The sequence below is a fragment of the Pinus tabuliformis genome, chromosome 5_2, assembly GCF_031772625.1.
Source record: "Pinus tabuliformis cultivar Carrire ecotype Pingquan chromosome 5_2, CPIR1, whole genome shotgun sequence".
NCBI classification, from domain to species: domain Eukaryota; kingdom Viridiplantae; phylum Streptophyta; class Pinopsida; order Pinales; family Pinaceae; genus Pinus; species Pinus tabuliformis.
In genome coordinates this window covers 735,298,017-735,318,672 of record NC_142306.1, presented here as the reverse complement: position 1 = coordinate 735,318,672, position 20,656 = coordinate 735,298,017, and the positions used below count along the sequence as shown (strand labels likewise).

Here is a 20,656-nt window from a genome sequence, read left to right as displayed (position 1 = left end):
GTTTCCCCAAAATTGAGTTGACTCCTTTTGTGGTTAATAACTCCCCAAATCCATCCTTTATAAAGTACATCTTACTTGGCAATATACTCCCCTAATTTTTGGAGATATGAGCATTGCATCTTATAAGAGTAGATGTGTTCTTTATCATATGGAAAAAGAGGTGTTACTTCATTTAATAAGGTTTCCCTACTAGAGCTTCACATGAAATGCCAACTCACTAATTCATGCAAACCGTAATCCAAATGCAAAAGGTTGAGTTGAATGTGACCCACACAAGGACCCTGCTATATTTTTAGGGAAATGCCCCTCGTACCATAAGCAACACACCTCTAAGTGCTTCCCTTTGCCTATTTAGTTCATTGTATCCACCCTTTATGATATTTTATAGTGACAGTTATTATGAATAAGACTTAAGGTTATGAAATTTAACACATTGAAAAATGTTATCTCTAACTACCACTTCCACCACTAAGGGGAGAAGATCAAGATCACTACCACATAGACATGTTTGGGCATTTAGCTCTCAAGGCATTGATTTATTACGAGACATTCTTTTAAACCTCAACTAAATAAGGGATATTGATCACTTGACCTACATTTAGACAACCAATCATGAGAAATGATCCTTTCAGAGTCACTTTTATGACATCAATTCCAAGAAGCACCTCTTCAACAAAATCATTAGATGTTAAAATTGGAAACTAGGGCCAAATTCCACTTTGGACAACTCATTTGATGGAAATGATTATTGCAATGAATTCCTCTTTTCGAGAGGACCAAAATTGACCTAAAGATCATCAAATTTGGACATGCATAAATGTGTTTTTGAATTTATGCCCACACGTGCAAATTGTCAACGTCAGCGACATCATCAAGCAGGCTCTGGAAGCCCAATGGATGTGTCTTTTAACCTTCAATGACTTGTATAAATGTAAGTGTCCTCCAACCTCATTTGGCACCTCACTCACTCACACATTCCTCTCTCTCCTTATCTGATTGGTTCGTACAACTATTGGGCAGTCGAATTCTTCTCACACGTGTGGATGGAAAAGAGGACAAATTATAAGGTCGAATCGCAGGATTGTTGCAAGGTTTGACCAATGTTGACCAAGGGGTATTTGACAAGTTTGACTACTATTTTTGGGTCAAATTTCAGTTTTGGAGAGCTGCATCTATTGGCACAGAAACCGAGATATTCTAAGCACTTCGACCGTAGGGTTGACCGCGGGTGCACCATAGGTTGACTGCAGACTTCAGGGAAAAGTTTGACCAAATTTAATCGATGACTTTGTGACTGTTTTGGGTTGATTTTGACATGTTCAAGTCGAGTTTGACTGAGTTTGACCGAGCTTCAACGAAGACATTTTTGTTGATGATTTAACAATCGTTGGCTTTCTAGTTAGAACTAAATTTGACTACAGTTGACTGCAAATTTGACAAGGTTGTTTTGACTTTAATTTGGCAAGTCAACTTTGACTTTTTGTACTCTATCTTTGTTAAACATTTGATATAATAATAAAAAGAATTGATCAAAGGGTTTTCCCCACATTGTGGTTTTTCCCTGGCATCCGCCAAAATTGGTGTCCTCTTGTCTTGGCTTGTCTTCTGCATTTTACTATTTCATGTTCTATCTACAGTGATTGTCAATGTGATTAATGGTTAATGTGATTGCTATTGGAAACTGAATTGGAAATTACTGCTAAAAGACATTGAAGTAATTGTGCTAAGCATAGAACATACCATTGTTATCTAAAATTAACATTAAACCCAATGTCCTTTCTAATTTCAAGTTGATCATTTAAGGTCTCAAAGTCTTGGGGCCTAGCTTTCTTTGTATTGACTATGTTAAGGCAAGTAAGTGTTGACCCTCCTACCATTGTGCATTATCCATCGCTAATAGAGAGTTCTTTGGTCCATCATCTAGTTGGAGTTTGTGGTCCATCCTTTATATCTCAAGGCTATACTTAGATTTGACACTTACTTCACAACATCTAAACTCTTGGTGACTCTACTCCTAATCAAGATTGATAACCTTACTAGCGCTTTGTTCTTCTAAAGTCTTGGTACCTCCCTTTACCAAGACTCCGGTGTTTCCCTTTCCACATTCTTTTGTTATTTAGCTCATTGATTCCTAGATCTTTCTATGAAAAAGATCAGTAGACATAGATTGCAATCTTTGTGCAAACCTGCTAAAAAAAGCCCATAAAAAAATCACCTCTTTCTTCCATGTCTTGTTTGCCTGAGATGACAAGCATTAGGCAAAGGCCCATATCACTTGGGATATCATATCAAAGAGACCGCATAAAAAACTCACCTCTTTCTTCCATGTCTTGTTTGCTTGAGATGACAAGCATTAGGCAAAGGCCCATATCACTTGGATCACTTGGGATATCATATCAAAGAGACCTCAAATTTCTTCTTGACACCCCCCACCCCAAGTTGTCAACCAACTTCAAATGAGATTTACAAGGAGCATTTGTTCCAAGGTCCAAGGTAGACACCATTAGATAGATAGATAGATCATTGCTAGGTAGTTCCAAAATGAGGCTCTCTCAACACATAAATAATACTATTCAAGTTCAATCAAGCAATGAGTGCTGAAGTTAACAATTCTTCCCCACAAAATTGGTTGTTACGAGTGATGAACCTCCACCATTTCACTCCACCATCTAGCTACAAGCAGCCCTGACACCCTTTATATTTGCCGTGGTTTTACTTGTAAATTTATTTTGCATTTCGTATAGCTATGTACTTAGTTCTTTTCTCCTTTTGAAAATATAGCATTGGGCATTCACTTAGCACTACCACTATGTATTTACATTGGATATACTTTTGAGTCTCATTAACTTGCTTTTCATGGTTATTCTTTAGACATTGACACAATCCTAACAGTTTAACCATACACCACACAATCAAGCTGGTCATGTTGGCAGAAAGTGGAGGGAGAGCCCTCACCACTAGCCTGCCCTCATAAGCACAACAAGATGACATGTTTCCTACACTAGCTCTCACCATCTTGTAGGTTGAGAAACCTCTTGAGCCTAGTAGGTATGGATGAACACCAATAGTAGATGAATGGCATTGAATCCAACGATCATAACAATCTGTGTACCGATTATGCACTTATCCTCGCTGCTATTTAATCATCTTTGACTTCCTATGTTAGCCTTGATTCGATGGATTTTGCGTTGTTTAATGCTCTAGACCTCGTGAGTTTTCACCTTTTGCACATGAGGCATTGGTTAAGCTAATGGATGATTTTGCTTTTCAACTTTCCCAAAGTTTGAATTAGCTAATGCTAGTGGTCCCTACATTTGCAACTTGTTTTTTAAAATAAATGTCTAAATGCACATGTATTTTTTATATTGGCAGTTAAAAGACATTTTATTTAAAAATTTGTTTTGGGAAAACAAAATAGAGACCACATACGTTTATGTACCCAGAGAGAGAGAGGAAGGGTTGGTAAAGGTAAATCCACTACCCTTCTTGACTTATTGATATATGAATATTCAATAACATGGAACAGATAATGGAGGTCAGCCGTCCCATTTCTTTTAAACTAGGCTAGTGTCTGGCACCCCATAAATTTTAATTAGCAAAGCTTGTCAACTCTCAACAATGTTTCTCCTTTTCATGTTTCACCGGGTAACATTGAACAAGGTGTAAATGATACACAGCAAGTGTATTGCAATCATTCACGGAAACAATTTTCATTCTATGCCCTCCACCGTTACAGCCAAAAAAATGACCGTCTTATATGAAGCAATCACAATAGAGTTTTGACGTTATAAACATGACTGTTAATTCTTTGATCCCTGCTTCTGCATATAAATGAAGGCATTTAAACTACCTCAAGTATCGTCATTTGCTTTCATCATGTGCTAGTAAAAATCATTATGACCTCCTCATCAACTCTGCATGCTAGATCTTAAGCCATCCTCTTTGCTGGGATAATTTCTAATAATTCTACTTTTTCCAATGTACAATAATAATAACAAAACGAAAGGAAACGTCAATAGACTCGAGTCTAGTAAAAATAATTTGAATTGACATTGAATGTTTTTGAGACATCTCCATATCAAAGTGGAGTGGATGAATTGAAACAGATTAGAAATTTGTCATTTGTCTTGCGCTTTCCTTGCCTGCATATATTTGAAACAGATTAGGAACTTTTACAAGGATCAATTGAACTATAAAGTAATGAAGCAATTGTGTAAAATAAACTGAATGTAACTGTTTTCACCATGTTTCCTTACAAGGAGAAATGTGCCCATGCTTTGATAATCATTGATACGACAAGGGGAAAAAAGGAAAATTCACTGAATTACTCTATAAAAGTCTCACAAACATCAAGTTGTTCAACGCACCTTTGAACTTGGTAAAAAGGAGGAATGACTTTCTAAATTACTTTCTACATGATGAAAGGTAAATCACTCATAAATTTCACATTTGCAAAGCCTGCATGTTGAGAAAAGCTGAGTTAATCAAAAAACAAAAAACACAAACAGAACCAATAAATGTGTTGGGAGTCGATTCCTAGATTGCCTTTCAAACTGCCCTTGGCAAAACCACAAATATGCTGCCAACTCCCAATTCCTTGCCTCATGATATTTCATGTTTGACCATGATAATGATTCACATAGGCTGCTACTGTCTACACCTAAATAACTTCAGGGGAAAAGGAACATTCACATAAATAATGAAATTGGGATTCGCAACTATAATTTATTTTGGAAACTTTTTGAAAGGGTCTTGACTGAATTGCCTCTGATGAACAAATGCAAGTGCACGCTGAAAGTAACTAAAATCTAGTGGTGCCATGGCCTGAAGCATTGGGAACTTTTGGGTTTGTTGCAGAATTATTGCCCAGCATTTTCACATTCAAAAGTCCTATCTGGCCTCTCAGGGCATGGCCATTTGATCACAATGTGGGGGTGATAAGGACACTTCACTGCTCCAAAAAACCTTGTTATGTTTGGAGCTGCAACTGGTCCGGAGAGCGGTAATGGCACCCAAGACTCCCCAGAAAGTCATTCCACAAAGGTGTATACCATGAGGTATTGAACCCCATGAGCAATTTTTTTGAATCTGATTATGAGAGTTTATGTGATCAGTTTCAGGCAAGCTCCATTCAAGGTTACTTTCTCATGAGGGTGACTCGTGGAGACATGTTATCAAAAGATGGATCAGAAAAGTGTGGGAGCCACATGGTCGGGATTGCACACATACACAAACTCTGACCAGGGTTTCCTTCTGTTCCATTTTGTAACGTAGCCCATGTGATGGTAATCTTGCACCGAGGCCCCTGGGTCAACAAGAACATCTTGGTTGTTTTCTCTGCATGGTCATGTGACTTTTTTGTTGATAAAGTTGCTCCATACTGCTCAATTTGAGTTGAATTTCTCAGCCTCCTAATGCAAGGATGGCCAGCCCTAGAGTGTATGTCTGCACCTTTAGGGAATTTCATATGCCATAAAACTGAATGGTTCTTTAACCCTAGGTCGAATTTGTGTTAAGGTGAAACTGTCAAAGGACCTTAAGGAATTTGTGTTCATATAGGTAAGGGGTAAGGTTATACAACATTGGATTCATTATATAAATCCACTTGACACTTGCTTTCAATTTCAAAGCCCAGACCACAGTATCCATGATTGTCTGCTTACGTCACAAGCTAATTCTGCTACAACCCAGAGCATGCAAAACACCCCATCTCCTAAAGCCTCCCAAGCAATGAACACATGCGAAAATCGATGGACACTAGTGGTAAGGAACAACAAACACACCAAAATGGCTAGAGCACTAACCTTGAAAGTATAACACTCCATTTTGGTCACCATCTAAGTCTGAAAGTGTAATTCTAGAATTTGGATTGCTACTTGCATTCTGAATGGACTTCTTGAGAGCAACAGTATTTCTTTTTGGTGTAGCTATGTTTGCACACTCTTCCTGTCTCTTGTCCTTGCTCTGTACTTGGTGACTTGGTGTTTGCGTCTTCTTTGTATGAAGTCTCAACCATATAACCGAGACCGGTCTTGTCATGTGGTGATCTTTGACCACTGAGAACAACATCCAGGGTTTGAGAGCTTTTCATGTTTTTGTTGAGCTTATCTAGCTCTTTCCTTAATGAGACCATTTTTGCTTCAAGCTTTCACAGTTTTCTGCCTTTTCTTTTAGCTGACTGTTCAACAATTCTTCCACTCATTTTGCTTTCTTTTTTTCAGTCTTGACTCATGATTTGCTTGGATAGTCTATTGTTCTTCTTCCTGAGGTTATCAATTTCTTCTAATACGCTGATAAGTTTTGCTTCAAGATCCACTTGCCTTCAACACTTTCTCCTGCCTTTTCTTTTTGCTCCTCTACTTTGTCTATGCTGGATTCCTCGTTTGTGGCTAAAAATAGGATCTATCTTCTATCATCATCAGAATCATATTTTTCTTCAAAAAAAAATCATTATCCACTTTGGAATAGAGATTTTTATTTTTCAAAGATTTTCCTTTGAAGACCCATTTCCTGGGTTCTTCTTCATCATCACTATCTTCCTTGTAAGGACACTTAGCAGCAAAATGTCATATCTTACCACAATTAAAACAGACGAGAGGTAACCTACCTGTGAATTTGGATATTCTCTTTAGTTTTCTGACTAGCTGAGCCATTTCTGTATCAGACTCATCACTAGAATAGTCACCAGACTTCCATTTTCTTGACTTGATGCTTTAAATGTCGCTTCCTTATGTGATGGGTTTCTTGTCCTCATTTCATATGCAGTAACAATTCCATGAAGCTTGTCCATGTTGGAAAATGTAACTAGGTTCGGTCTTCATTTAATGTATTTGAGTCATCTTGTAATGTACTTGTCAAAAGAATAAAGAAAAGAAACTTATTAAAGCATGGGTTTCATGCTTGGGTCACCATGTTTTAGGATTTATTCTGTGTCAATAGTCATTGTACTTTTAAAGAGACCTTTCTTGGGTTTTTGAATCATGTAAAAAGGTTATGAATTGAGTCAAATATAATTTATGTATCCTCCACACCAAGTCGGCCTAGAAGAAATCAAGTCGGCCTAAAGACACTAATTCGAGCTCACATGGAGCCTATAAATAGAAGCAAGTCTACGTCATTGGAAGCACTTCATCTCAAGCAAGTTCGATATCTCTAAGGAAGTTGGGAAGTGCAAAATCTGAAGCCGAGAAGCCAAAGGATGTGCGTGTTGGGTGGAGTCTAAGGAAAAGAAGCAAATTGAAATTTTGGTGCATCTCTCTCTCTGTTTTGTGCCCTAAATTGGGAGATCAAAGTCTTCCAAGTTTCACTGATGTCAAAAGCTGCCTGATGCTAGAAGTTGCTGCCTAGTCAAAGTTGCTGGAAAGAGGTCGAAGATTTGGGACACTGACTTAGTGTGGAGGGAAGGTCTAGTCTTTGTCTAGGGTGAAGAGTCTCAAAGAATACCATTGAAAGGAAGAATTTTCTTGACTAGGTTTTCCCCTCAAGGGGGGTTTTTCCCTAGCATAGTGCCTACATCTAGTGTCCATTGTTTTATGTGCTATTGCTTTGGTAATTGCTTGATGAGCTGAAAGAAAGAAGATATAAAGAATCGTAATAACGAATCAAGGACATCACAAGTAATTATCAAGAATAAGAAAATCTTTCTGCCTTTCTGATTTTCTAACAGTCCATTTTCAGATTCTCCAAATCCCTTAATTCCTCTATGGCAAAGACCTTGGCATCAAAACGCAGAGGAAGAGACCTCAAAATTTTTGAACAACTATTGTTTCTTTAACTCCTTCACCAAATCCTTTGAAAGAATTAACCACTTCATCTACTCAAAGAAAATAAGCAGCAACATCTTCTTCATCATTCATTTTCATGCTTTCGAATTGTCTTTGGAAAGTCTAAAGCCGTGCCTTCTATCTTTGTCATCTCCTTTACAGTTGCTTACAAGCTTGTCCCACATCTCTTTAGTTGATTCATATTGCATAACTTTAAAAAATTCTGAATTTGGAAAGCCACTTAAAATGGAGTTCATAGCTTTTGCATTGGAGACATAAGCCTTTCTCCCATCTTGATCAATTGGAGGAGAGGATGGAACCTTATATCCATTTGTAACAAATTGCCAAACTTCAACACCAAGAATCATCAAATGCATTCTCATTCTTATCTTCCAAAAGACAAAATGTGTTCCACCAATGAAAGGAATTTTGACGAATGCTTCTCCACTAGCCATGGCCCCCTATAAGATTTTCTTCTAGTCGTTAGACTATTCTTGAAGAAGCTTGCTATGATATCGATTGTTGGAAATACTAAGAGGGCGGGTGAATCAGTGTTTCATTACTTTTGACAATTTTTCACTTAGCTAATCTTGAAATTGAATTCACATTATATAGCCAACCATCCACAACGTATGAATATATAGATTAAAGTGCAAATCAAAATTTGAAGAAGAAACACTGGAAAAGAATATTTAATTTATTACAATATTTGTGAGGACACCAATCCTCTGTAAGCACCAAGTTACAAAATTGTAGGCTCCAACTTGTCAAGAAGATGAGAACACCAATCTTTAGTAAGTATCAATTCACAGTAAATGCAAAATCCAACTTGAACATAGCCTTCAATGCACCAGAACTTGGACTTCAAATCAAGCCTGAATTGGCCTTCAAGACACCAAGGCTTGGCCTTCAAACCAAGGTTGAACTAGACCATCAAATAGCAGAACTCAACCCTAAAACTCAACCTTCAAATAGAAAAACTCATCCCCTAAATCTTGGCCTTCAAACAGTGGTACTCAGCCTTCACACCAACAGGACTTGGCCCTCAAATCAAAACTACAACCTAGCCTTAAGACAAGATTGAAACTCGGCCTCTACAGGGACAAATTCGGCCCTTAAGACAAGCCTAAAGCTCAGCCTTCTCCTCACTAGAACTCATCTTGCTCAGTCTTCAAACACACATGTACTCGACCCTTAGAAACAGACCTCAAAAAAACTAGAAACCTTTCCCAAGAACAATGCCAAAAACCCTTCAAAAGATGTGTCAAAACCCTTCCATAGAAATTTGTTTCAACTCTACTTCACTTCTTCTTGGTTCATGAAGTATGAACTTTGAGCATGCTTCTTCACTCTCCTAAACACAGAACCAAATGCTTGAGTCAAGCGATCAGAAATGCTCCTTCTGATGCCTATTTATAGTGTGTTTGGATGTTAGGTTAGGGACAACTTGTCCACTGACTGGGCCGACTTGTGCAACTGGAAAAATGTATTGTGAATAATCAAAAATTCATTTCTCCTCAATTGTGAAGAGTTAGACGATGTGTCATATATTGCTGAAAAAAATCTCAAAATAAGTTTTCCATTCAGTTACCATATGCTCCCATTTGAGCTAGGTAATTGGAGTAAAAATGCCTACAAAGATAAGATATCCAAATGTGATATGTTTGTACTTTGGTTGGGTCATCATGACAAAATATTTCATATCTCCTCATTCCTATGGAATTAGAGGGAGTGCCATATATCAATCATGCCACTTCACATCTCTCTCCTTGATGGCAAATCATACTCTCTCATTCAATGATACATTACTCTCTCTCTCTCTCAATGGATTCATTCATCCCTCTCTTTAATTCTCTTATGCACCTCTTACACTCTTACACACTTTAATGACTCGTCATAAAAAAATTTCTCTTACACCTCTTTAATGCATATATTACACTTCTCCTTAATGGCTCGAATTACTAAGGCACACGTTCTCCTTCTTTATGGCACAAGTCACTAAGGCATGTGTACTCCCTCTTGATGGCATGAGTTACTAAGGCAAGTGTACCTCCTTTATGGCATAAGTTACACTCCTATTTTGGAATATGTGACTTCTCCTCAAGGCATGGGAGTTACTCCTCCATGAATTCGACCTCCTTTCTCTTCCTATATACTTGTGCCTCTCATCCTCTCCATTACTCACTTGTGCATTATGAAAGGAGAGTACGAACTTGAGAAAGAGACAACTAGAGAGGCTAGAGAAGAATTGAGAGAGAGTGAGATATAGTCTTGAAGAGTAAGAGCATAACTTGGTGAGCCAAAGTAATTTAGCTACTACTATCAGATATTTTTTTTCAGATTTGGATGAAATTCTCCTTTCTCTCGTTGTATTTTGTATCTCTGTTGAACATTTGAATTCTAATAGAAGAAGAATGCAGTTGGGTTTCCCCTTGTGGGTTTTCCCCTGGTTATTGGACCTAAACTCACTGTCTTACTGAGTTCTTGGTTGTCTTCTATTATGTATATGGTTTATGTTCTATGATCTATCTACATTTTCTTAACCAATATTGCAGATTAAAGAAGTTATTGGATCAACTAATTGTTACAGCATAAAAATTCAGAATTTCAACATGGTATCACAGCTTTGGTGAAGGCAAGTGTTGTTCCAGCCCATTTTGTGTGAAAATATCTCTTGTTGTCCACTTTATTTACAAGTTGTTGTCACACAGAGTGTCTAGGCACCCCAACAACGCTCAAATCGGGGGTTGTCACCTTGATCCCTGATCTCTCCTTTTAAGTTGTCTCCCTATAGCAGGCTAAGGGGGGTAGACCCTATGGGAAAAGGGAGAACCAGCTGGGAATCAGCCGGTTTGGAGACACAGCGAAGCAAATTGAATACTTAATTAAAGCTTAGCAATATTTGATTAAATTTTAAATGATTAATACCAATGCCTTATGGATTTAATGATCCAAGTAATCAATTAGTCACTGCTGCTTATGAAATAATTAATGACTGCTTGAAAAATTTGCAAAATATCTGATATGTAACGAGCATTAAATAATTCAAGCAATAACGAAAGATTTTCTATAGAAGCAAAATGTCTTAGCAATTAAATTTCAAGAGATGCAAATGCTTTAAATAACCACAAAATTTAAATGCTAACCAGTTCATATCCCAGAAATAAAAGATGTATGCTTAAAGAACCAAATCCAGGAAAATTTCACCACCTTCAAATAGTTAATCCTCAAATATTGAAATTTAAGCACATTTAACTATAATAAAATGGCAAACAGTAATACCACGAAGATCCACCTTTCAAATTTCAACCTTAGCACAAAGAAGCTTTAAATTCTAGAAACTTAGAAAATCTTTTTCTCAATTTGCTAAGCAAGACTCAATGCAATAAATGATTAACAAAATATTTTCAATTTTAGGGTGACCAAACACATCCAATTTGCTCAGAAATCTATATATATATATATATATATATATATATATTTTGAAATCAAAGAAAATCAAATAAAATAAAATCAAAATGAAAATTGAAATGTCTTAAAAAGTGACCAACTAAAACTAATGTAAACTAAAAATAAACTAGACTATTACAAAAATGTGAATTCACCTAAATAAAGTATATACATAAAAAAAATAACAAACAAGGCAAAGATTTGAAATTAAAATCAAAATATAACAAAAATAAAACAAAATTCAAATCTAATTAAAAGGGATTCAACCAAACCCAACGAAATAAAAATCAAACCCAAATTTTAAATGAAACTAAAAAAAACTACGCTAACCCTAAGTGTTTATAAAATACAAGTGAAATGTAAAAATGAAAAGTTGAATGCGTTGTTAGTTGTTGTGTTGCGTGCATTTGCAGGTTTGGCGACGACAGAGAGAGTTCGACAACAGCGTTGAGGGAGGACGAGGAGGCTCAGGCTAAGGAGGAAAGCTTGGAGGTTGCAGGTGCGAAGCAAGGAAGGGAAAAGAAACCGCGTGGGGAGAAGCTACGGGTTGGATCGAGGGCGGAATGGAGACTTCGACAGGCAGAGAGAAAGAGGGCGTGGAATGAGGGCCGAGGAATGTGGGCTGGCAGAGAAGAGACGCAAGGAGGAGGGTTACGAAGGAATGGACGGCAGCGGGAGCAGCGATTTGATGATAGCGAACAGTGATGAGGGACGAAGCTCGAGCAAGGAGCGTGGGTTGGCCAGCGGATGGGCAGTGCGTAGATAGGATAGCAGCCAGCTCAACGTAGAGGGATGTTTGGGCCTGTCGCAGGCAGCAATGAAATCACATGGAGGCTGCGGATAGAGAGAGGCTCGACTGTAGGGAAAAAATTCACGGGTTGTTGGAGTGGACGCGGCAAAGGAAGGAAGGTGGAGCTGCGTAGGGAGGATGCAGGGATATGCAGTTGTGGAGGTTGACGAGGAGGAGGCAGCGCGATGGAGAGGAGCAAGGCTGCAGATACAAGAGACGAAGTTATGGCAGTGTGATGGCTTTGCGGATGAACGCAAAGATGGTGAGATATGCAACCTTGAGACAACAAGGGTTTGAAAAACGCAGGTAGAGCAGAGACTGGCCTGTGGGAGAACGCTGCATGGAAGTTTCGCAGCAATCCCACAGCCTGCTTAAAAAAAATTCGAAAATTTTCTAGTAACAAAGATAAACACCAGGCCTAGGAAACCTTCAAATTTCTTCAGAAACCCCTGCAAGAGCCGATTCTGAGGCCATATCTTACCCTCTAGGGCCTAGATTTGGCTTCAAGCAAAATCTCCTCTTCAGATCTGCAACCTGCAATGGCAAAACAAAACGCCCATAAACAATATATGCAAGGATGAAACTAAAACCCCCAAAAACTAGCTAAATAATTACAATATTCACAAGTTAAAGGCTCTAAGCAGCGAGATTTGTCATTATGCCACACATATATTTTTAAAATTTAAAATTTAAGAAGAGATGCTTCAAGAAATCCTTCATGCATCCACAACAAAAGTTCTAATGATAAGGCCGAGATCAAAACCAGTTGGGCTCTTCAGAAAATACTATTCGGGAGTTCGCTAGTCCAACTAAAAACTTCCCCAAACGCCCGATGATCTTAAAATCAAAAATTTCCTACACAACTTAGTTCAACCATTAACATAGAGAGAGAAAACGACAATAAAATTCAGATCTAATGGAGATACCTGCCATTATATTCAGATTTTAAATTACCATTCAAACCCCTAGTGACCAAACAAGATACCCGTGTTTAAAATCACTCTTTATAAAGCTATCATCAATGGCTGAAATTTAAACATGTGCATGAAAATAAAACATCTTACAGCATTTCCACGAAGAGTAACACCAGTAGAAATTAACTCCAAAGTCTTTCTTTATTTGCACATGAAAAATGATTACAAGAGAGCTTTCCTTAGCACACGACTCAAAAAGATCGAATCATCTCAAATAACAACTAACCCCCTATTTAAAGAAAAATTTCCCAACGGCTAATTCGAGTGATCCTTGTCAAAGTGATCTCGACCGTCGATGAAGATCAAAATTTCTTTTAATCCCATTCGTCGAAATTTTAAATATTGAGGAAATTTCGAATTTTTCAGTTAAATATATTTAATAAATTCAAAAAATTAAATTTTTGCATTTATTTCCTCAAAAGTTTGACTTTGACTTAACCAAGGGCATAAAATTTTAACAAAATAATGAATTAACCTTAGTCCCTGGACCTTTTAAAATTTAATTTTTTAAAGGACCCTCGAATTTAGCCTTTGGAAAATTTAAAATTACCTAAGACCTAAGACTTATGAGGGGATAAATTATTTTTCTAACCCTCAAGACATTTTACATATGATTTTTTACATTTTTACATCTCAAGGGGGAAAACCCATTTGATATAGACCCTCACAGACTATCCAGTTCTGCGAAACAAATATAATCTAGCAAATCAAACAATTTGTAATAAAATAACCTAACCAAATAGTTAAAATTATTCTCAAATCACTTTTACATAGACTCGATCTAGCGCACTAGGACTCCCCTAAGATTCTAATGACAAACTCCATTCCGGCTTTGGGGTTAGGCTGAAGGAAAACTCTGCCGATCATGGATTGGTGAGACAAAAAACCTTCCAAAACGTAGATCATCACTAGAAAATTAGGTTTACCCAGGCAATTACATACATGACACAGATCTGCTGAGATTATTTACAATTTACACATACAAACTGGGTTTACAATATAACATGATTAGGTTGATGATGATAGTCGAATGGCATGGACATGTTGATTGAGCGATATCTCTTTTGCGAAAAAAAAGGGGTGTACTGCTATGGGTCGTTGACACATAGTGGTCAACATTTGGCTCTACTTGGGGACACGTTGCTGCATTGTAGGAATGTGAGAATCTAGAATCTGCATCTCTAGTAACATGAAAAGTAAATCTAATCCTTAAACAGAAATGAAAGGTTGAAAAGACAAGGAGTAGGGTTAGAAATACAGAGGATGCCCCATGGCATCATATGCGTTCAATATAGTGTATACTGAGCATTTGCCTGCTTTCAGGCAAATCTGTCGGCTGCTTCTCGGATGTGCCATGTCCAATTCTGCATACGGTAGGACTTTTTCCTATCCGAAAATCCAGTTGCTCGCGTCCATCTAAGGCATCAAATCGCTTTCTCGTTCTCTTTCTCTTGCGTTTTTTCTTTGTGGAACATCCTGCTTCAAAACTCTCAGATGAAGAATGTAAGATATGCGTGACATGTCTTTCTTCATTTTGCATCTGATCTTTATCGTTTTTTATTTTATCTGGGTCACCTTCAATTAACCACTTTTCAATGGAACCAATGACCTCCTCATAATAAGATGGAGCTTGTTGCAGCAGATAAGGAGGCTTCTGATCTATTGACATCTCCTTGTTTATTTCATCCTCTGACCGATGGTGAAATTTTTGTACCTATACTGTTATGGCATCCATCTGGTTAGAGTGTTCAACCTTCATAGCATTGATTTCCCTGGCATGGTCTTCCTCCATGCTCAATAAATTATTTTGAAGACATATCTGATTAGCTTCCATATCTTTTATTACTTTGTCATTCTTTGCTTTTATGGTCATCAAGCAATGTTGCATATACTTTATCTCTTTCTTATGATTTGCTTGCATGGTAGCCAACTGATTATTATAATCGAATGTCATGATGGTAATTTCTTCATCCATAGTTAATAACTTGTTTTTCATAGAATTAATTTCCCTATCATGATTAGCGTTCATGGTTTCCATCTCCTTATCTCACTTTTCCAGGTGAGTGTATAAATTTCTCATATCATTGACGTAATCAGTTACAAACTTTTCTTGATTAATCTCCATATTTTTTACCAGTTGCATTAGTTCTTCTATAATTTGCTTCTGATTTTCCCTTTCACTGTCGACACTAATTTGACAATTTGTCCCTGCTTTTCCACTATCATGGATTTGATCTGCAACGGTACAAGTGGATGGCACATTCTGATATGGAGAATTGTCTTGAAATCTTTCATCGACAATTGAATCCTTCACAAAATCACTTTCATTCTGCTGCATAATTTTAGGGGCACAAGGCGAGTTATCTTGATAACAATATCTATCTTTAAAAGCATGAACGATGTCTTGTAAAGAAGTGAAAGAATCTTCAGGACAATTATTAAACCAATTCAAAGCATCACCCTTTAAAGAAAATGCAAATAAATGCATTTTGACATCTTCATGATCATACTAGGGAGAACTACAATATATGAGCATTATACGGGAAAACCTGCATAGATGCTTTCTAACAGCGACTGAATCACCATCCGAGAACAAAGACAATTTAGAAATGGCCACTTCCGGAATATCATGGAGAACATCAGTAAAATGACACGGGGTAAACGAATAATCCATGATGAATAATGAGGGACTAAATGGATGATAGAGAGAGACCTTTGCTCAAGAAAATTAAGAGATGAAAGAAGTGGAATCGCCACTTGAACATGAATCTAACTCTAGGATCCAAAAGGCAACAAACAACCGGATATGGGGGGCTTCTTGTCTGAGAATAAAAGAAAAGAAATGGAGTCGCCACCCAAACAAGAAACGAGCTAAAGATGCAGATGAAACGATTATTGAGATGACGAAAGATAGGGTGATTAAAAGATCAAATGACGCCAGGAAAGGCTTGCTGCTTGACAGGCTAATGAATGGCAGAAAAGATGAGATGATTGAAAAGATTAATGTCGTGAGGACCAAGGACAGAAAAACTCTATCCCCGGCAGCGGCGCCAAAAAATGTTGTCGCACAGAGTGTCTAGGCACTGCAACAATGCTCAGATCGGGGGCTGTCACCATGATCCTCGATCTCTCCTTTTAAGCCATCTCCCTATAGCAGGCTAAGGGGGTTAGACCCTATGGGAAAAGGGAGAACCAGCTGGGAATCAGCAGGTTTGAGAAACACAGCAAAGCAAATTGAATACTTAATTAAAGCTCAGCAAGATTTGATTAAATTTTAAATGATTAATATCAGTGCCTTATGGAGTTAATGATCCAAGTAATCGATTAGCTACTGCTGCTTATGAAATAATTAATGACTGCTTGAAAATTTGCAAAAATATCTGATATGTAACAAGCATAAAATAATTCAAGCAATAACGAAAGGTTTTCTATAGAAGCAAAATGTCTTAGCAATTAAATTTCAAGAGATGCAAGTGCTTTAAATAACCACAAAATTTAGATGCTAACCAGTTCATATCCCATAAATAAAAGATGTATGCTTAAAGAACCAAATCCAGGAAAGTTTCACCACCTTCAAATAGTTAATCCTCAAATATTGAAATTTAAACATTTAACTATAGTAAAATGGCAAACAATGATACCACGAAGATCCACCTTTCAAATTTTAGCCTTAGCACAAAGAAGCTTTAAATTCTAGAAACTTAGAAAATCTTTTTCTCAATTTGCTAAGCAAGACTCAATGCAATAAATAATTAACAAAAGATTTTCAATTTTAAGGTGACCAAACACATCCAATTTGCTCAGAAATATATATATATATATATATATATATATATATATATATATACTTATTTTGAAATCAAAGAAAATCAAAACAAATAAAATCAAAATGAAAATTGAAATGTCTTAAAAAGTGACCAACTAAAACTAATGTAAACTAAAAATAAACTAGAAAATTAAGAGATGAAAGAAGTGGAATCGCCACTTGAACATGAATCTAACTCTAGGATCCAAAAGGCAACAAACAACCGGATATGGGGGGCTTCTTGTCTGAGAATAAAAGAAAAGAAATGGAGTCGCCACCCAAACAAGAAACGAGCTAAAGATGCAGATGAAACGATTATTGAGATGACGAAAGATAGGGTGATTAAAAGATCAAATGACGCCAGGAAAGGCTTGCTGCTTGACAGGCTAATGAATGGCAGAAAAGATGAGATGATTGAAAAGATTAATGTCGTGAGGACCAAGGACAGAAAAACTCTATCCCCGGCAGCGGCGCCAAAAAATGTTGTCGCACAGAGTGTCTAGGCACTGCAACAATGCTCAGATCGGGGGCTGTCACCATGATCCTCGATCTCTCCTTTTAAGCCATCTCCCTATAGCAGGCTAAGGGGGTTAGACCCTATGGGAAAAGGGAGAACCAGCTGGGAATCAGCAGGTTTGGGAGACACAGCAAAGCAAATTGAATACTTAATTAAAGCTCAGCAAGATTTGATTAAATTTTAAATGATTAATACCAGTGCCTTATGGAGTTAATGATCCAAGTAATCGATTAGCTACTGCTGCTTATGAAATAATTAATGACTGCTTGAAAATTTGCAAAATATCTTATATGTAACAAGCATAAAATAATTCAAGCAATAACGAAAGATTTTCTATAGAAGCAAAATGTCTTAGCAATTAAATTTCAAGAGATGCAAATGCTTTAAATAACCACAAAATTTAGATGCTAACCAGTTCATATCCCATAAATAAAAGATGTATGCTTAAAGAACCAAATCCAGGAAAGTTTCACCACCTTCAAATAGTTAATCCTCAAATATTGAAATTTAAGCACATTTAACTATAGTAAAATGGCAAACAATGATACCACGAAGATCCACCTTTCAAATTTTAGCCTTAGCACAAAGAAGCTTTAAATTCTAGAAACTTAGAAAATCTTTTTCTCAATTTGCTAAGCAAGACTCAATGCAATAAATAATTAACAAAAGATTTTCAATTTTAAGGTGACCAAACACATCCAATTTGCTCAGAAATATATATATATATATATATATATATATATATACTTATTTTGAAATCAAAGAAAATCAAAACAAATAAAATCAAAATGAAAATTGAAATGTCTTAAAAAGTGACCAACTAAAACTAATGTAAACTAAAAATAAACTAGACTATTACAAAAATGTGAATTCACCTAAATAAAGTATATACATAAAAAAAAATAACAAACAAGGCAAAGATTTGAAATTAAAATCAAAATATAACAAAAATAAAACGAAATTCAAATCTAATTAAAATGGATTCAACCAAACCCAATGAAATAAAAATCAAACCCAAATTTTAAATGAAACTAAAAAAAACTACGCTAACCCTAAATGTTTATAAAAGACAAGTGAAATGTAAACATGAAAATTTGAATGCTTTATTAGCTATTGTGTTGTGTACATCTACAAGTTTGGTGACCACAGAGAGAGTTCAACAACAGTGTGAGGGAGGACGAGGAGGCTCGGGCTAAGGAGGAAAGCTTGGAGGTTGCAGGTGCAAAGCAAGAAAGGGAAAAGAAACCACGTGGGGAAAAGTTGTGTGTTGGATCGAGGGCGGAATGGAGACTTCGACGGGCAGAGAGAAAGAGGGCGTGGAATGAGGGTCGAGGAATGCGGGCTGGCAGAGAAGAGATGCGAGGAGGGCTGCGAAGGAATGGACGGTAGCGGGAGCAGCGATTTGATGACAGCGAACAATGATAAGGGACGGAGCTCGAGCAAGGAGCGTGGGATGGCGAGCGGATGGGCAGTGCGTAGATACGATAACAGCCAGCTCAACGCAGAGGAATGTTTGGGCCTATCGCATGCAGCAATATAATCACGAGGAGGTTGCGGATAGAGAGAGGCTCGACTGTAGGGAAAAAATTCACGGGTTGCTGGAGTGGACGCAGCAGAGGAAGGAAGGTGGAGTTGCGTAGGGAGGACGCAGGAATATGTAGTTGTGGAGGTTGACGAGGAGGAGGCAGCACGATGGAGAGGAGCAAGGCTACAGATACAAGAGACGAAGCTATGGCAATGTGATGGCTTTGAGGATGAACGTAGAGATGGTGAGATATGCAACCTTGAGACAACAAGGTTTTGAAAAACGCAGGTAGAGCAAAGACTGGCCTGTGGGAGAGAGCTGCGTGGAGGTTTGACAGCTATCCCACAACCTGCTTAAAAAAAAATTCAAAAATTTCCCAATAACAAAGATAAACACCAGGCCTGGGAAACCTTCAAATTTCTTCAGAAACCGTTGCAAGAGCTGACTCTGAGACCAGATCTTACCCTCCAGGGCCTAGATCTGGCTTCAAGCAACATCTCCTCTTCAGATCTGCAACCTGCAATGGCAAAACAAAACGCCCAGAAACAATATATGTAAGGATTAAACTAAAAACCCCAGAAACTAGCTAAATAATTACAATATTCACAAGTTAAAGGCTCTAAGCAGCCAGATTTGTCATTATGCCACATATATTTTTAAAATTTTAAATTTAAGATGAGGTTCTTCAGAAAATCTTTCATGCATCCACAACAGAAGTTCTAATGATAAGCACGGGATCAAAACCAGCTGGGCTCTTCAAAAAATGCTATTCGGGAGTTGGTTAGTCCAACTAAAAACTTCCCCGAACGCCCGATGATCTTAAAATCAAAAATTTCCTACACAACTTAATTCAACCATTAACATAGAGAGAGAAAACGACAATAAAATTTAGATCTAATGGAGATACCTGCCATTATATTTAGAATTTAAACTACCATTCAAACCTTAGTGACCAAACAAGATACCTGTGTTTAAAATCACTCTTCATAAAGTTATCATCAATGGCTGAAATTTAAACCTATGCATGAAAATAAAACATCTTACAGCATTTCCACGAAGAGTAACACCAGCAGAAATTAACCCCAAAGTTTTTCTTTATTTGAGATCGAATCATCTCAAATAACAACTAACCCCCTATTCAAAAGAAAAATTTCCCAACGGCTAGTTCGAGTGGTCCTTGTCAAAGTGATCACGACCGTCGATGAAGATCAAAATTTCTTTTAATCTCATCCGTCGAAATTCTAAATATTGATGAAATTTCGAATTTTTCAATTAAATATATTTAATAAATTCAAAAAATTAAAATTTTGCATTTATTTCTTCAAAACTTTGACTTTGACTTAACCTAGGGACCAAGGGCATAAAATTTTAGCAAAATAATCAATTAACCTTAGTCCCTGGACCTTTTAAAATTTAAATTTTTAAAGGACCCTCGAATTTAGCCTTTGGAAAATTTAAAATTACCTAAGACCTAGGACTTATGAGGGGATAAATGATTTTTCTAACCCTCAAGACATTTTACATCATGATTTTTTACATTTTTACATCTCAAGGGGGAAAACCCATTTGATATAGACCCTCACAGACTACCCAGTTCTGCGATACAAATATAATCTAGCAGATCAAGCAATTTGTAATAAAATAACCTAACCAAATAGTTAGGATTATTCCCACATCACTTTTACATAGACTCCATCTAGCACACTAGGACTCCCCTAAGATTCTAATGACAAAATCCATTCCGGCTTTGGGGTTAGGCTGAAGGAAAACTCTGCCGATCATGGATCGGTGAGACAAAAAACCTTCCACAACATAAATCATCACTAGAAAAT

General features: G+C 37.1%; 1 protein-coding gene across 5 annotated transcripts in view; it reads right to left on the bottom strand.

The window, feature by feature from the left end:
• Positions 1–3,922: 3,922 nt before the first annotated feature.
• The window catches only part of LOC149161328 (uncharacterized), an 85,900-nt gene continuing 69,166 nt past the window's right edge, over positions 3,923–20,656 (bottom strand). For 3 of the 5 annotated variants that reach the window (XR_016261877.1, XM_089436931.1, XM_089436934.1), the window contains one exon: positions 3,923–4,142. Coding sequence is in view for 4 of the 5 variants with exons in the window: in XM_089436931.1 (XP_089293057.1) it covers positions 4,079–4,142 (64 nt within the window). In the remaining variant the exon portion in view is untranslated. Of the gene's footprint in view, positions 4,143–12,484; positions 12,538–19,269; positions 19,342–20,656 lie in introns of those variants that run through there. The other 2 variants (XM_089436932.1, XM_089436933.1) reach the window with 2 other exon arrangements.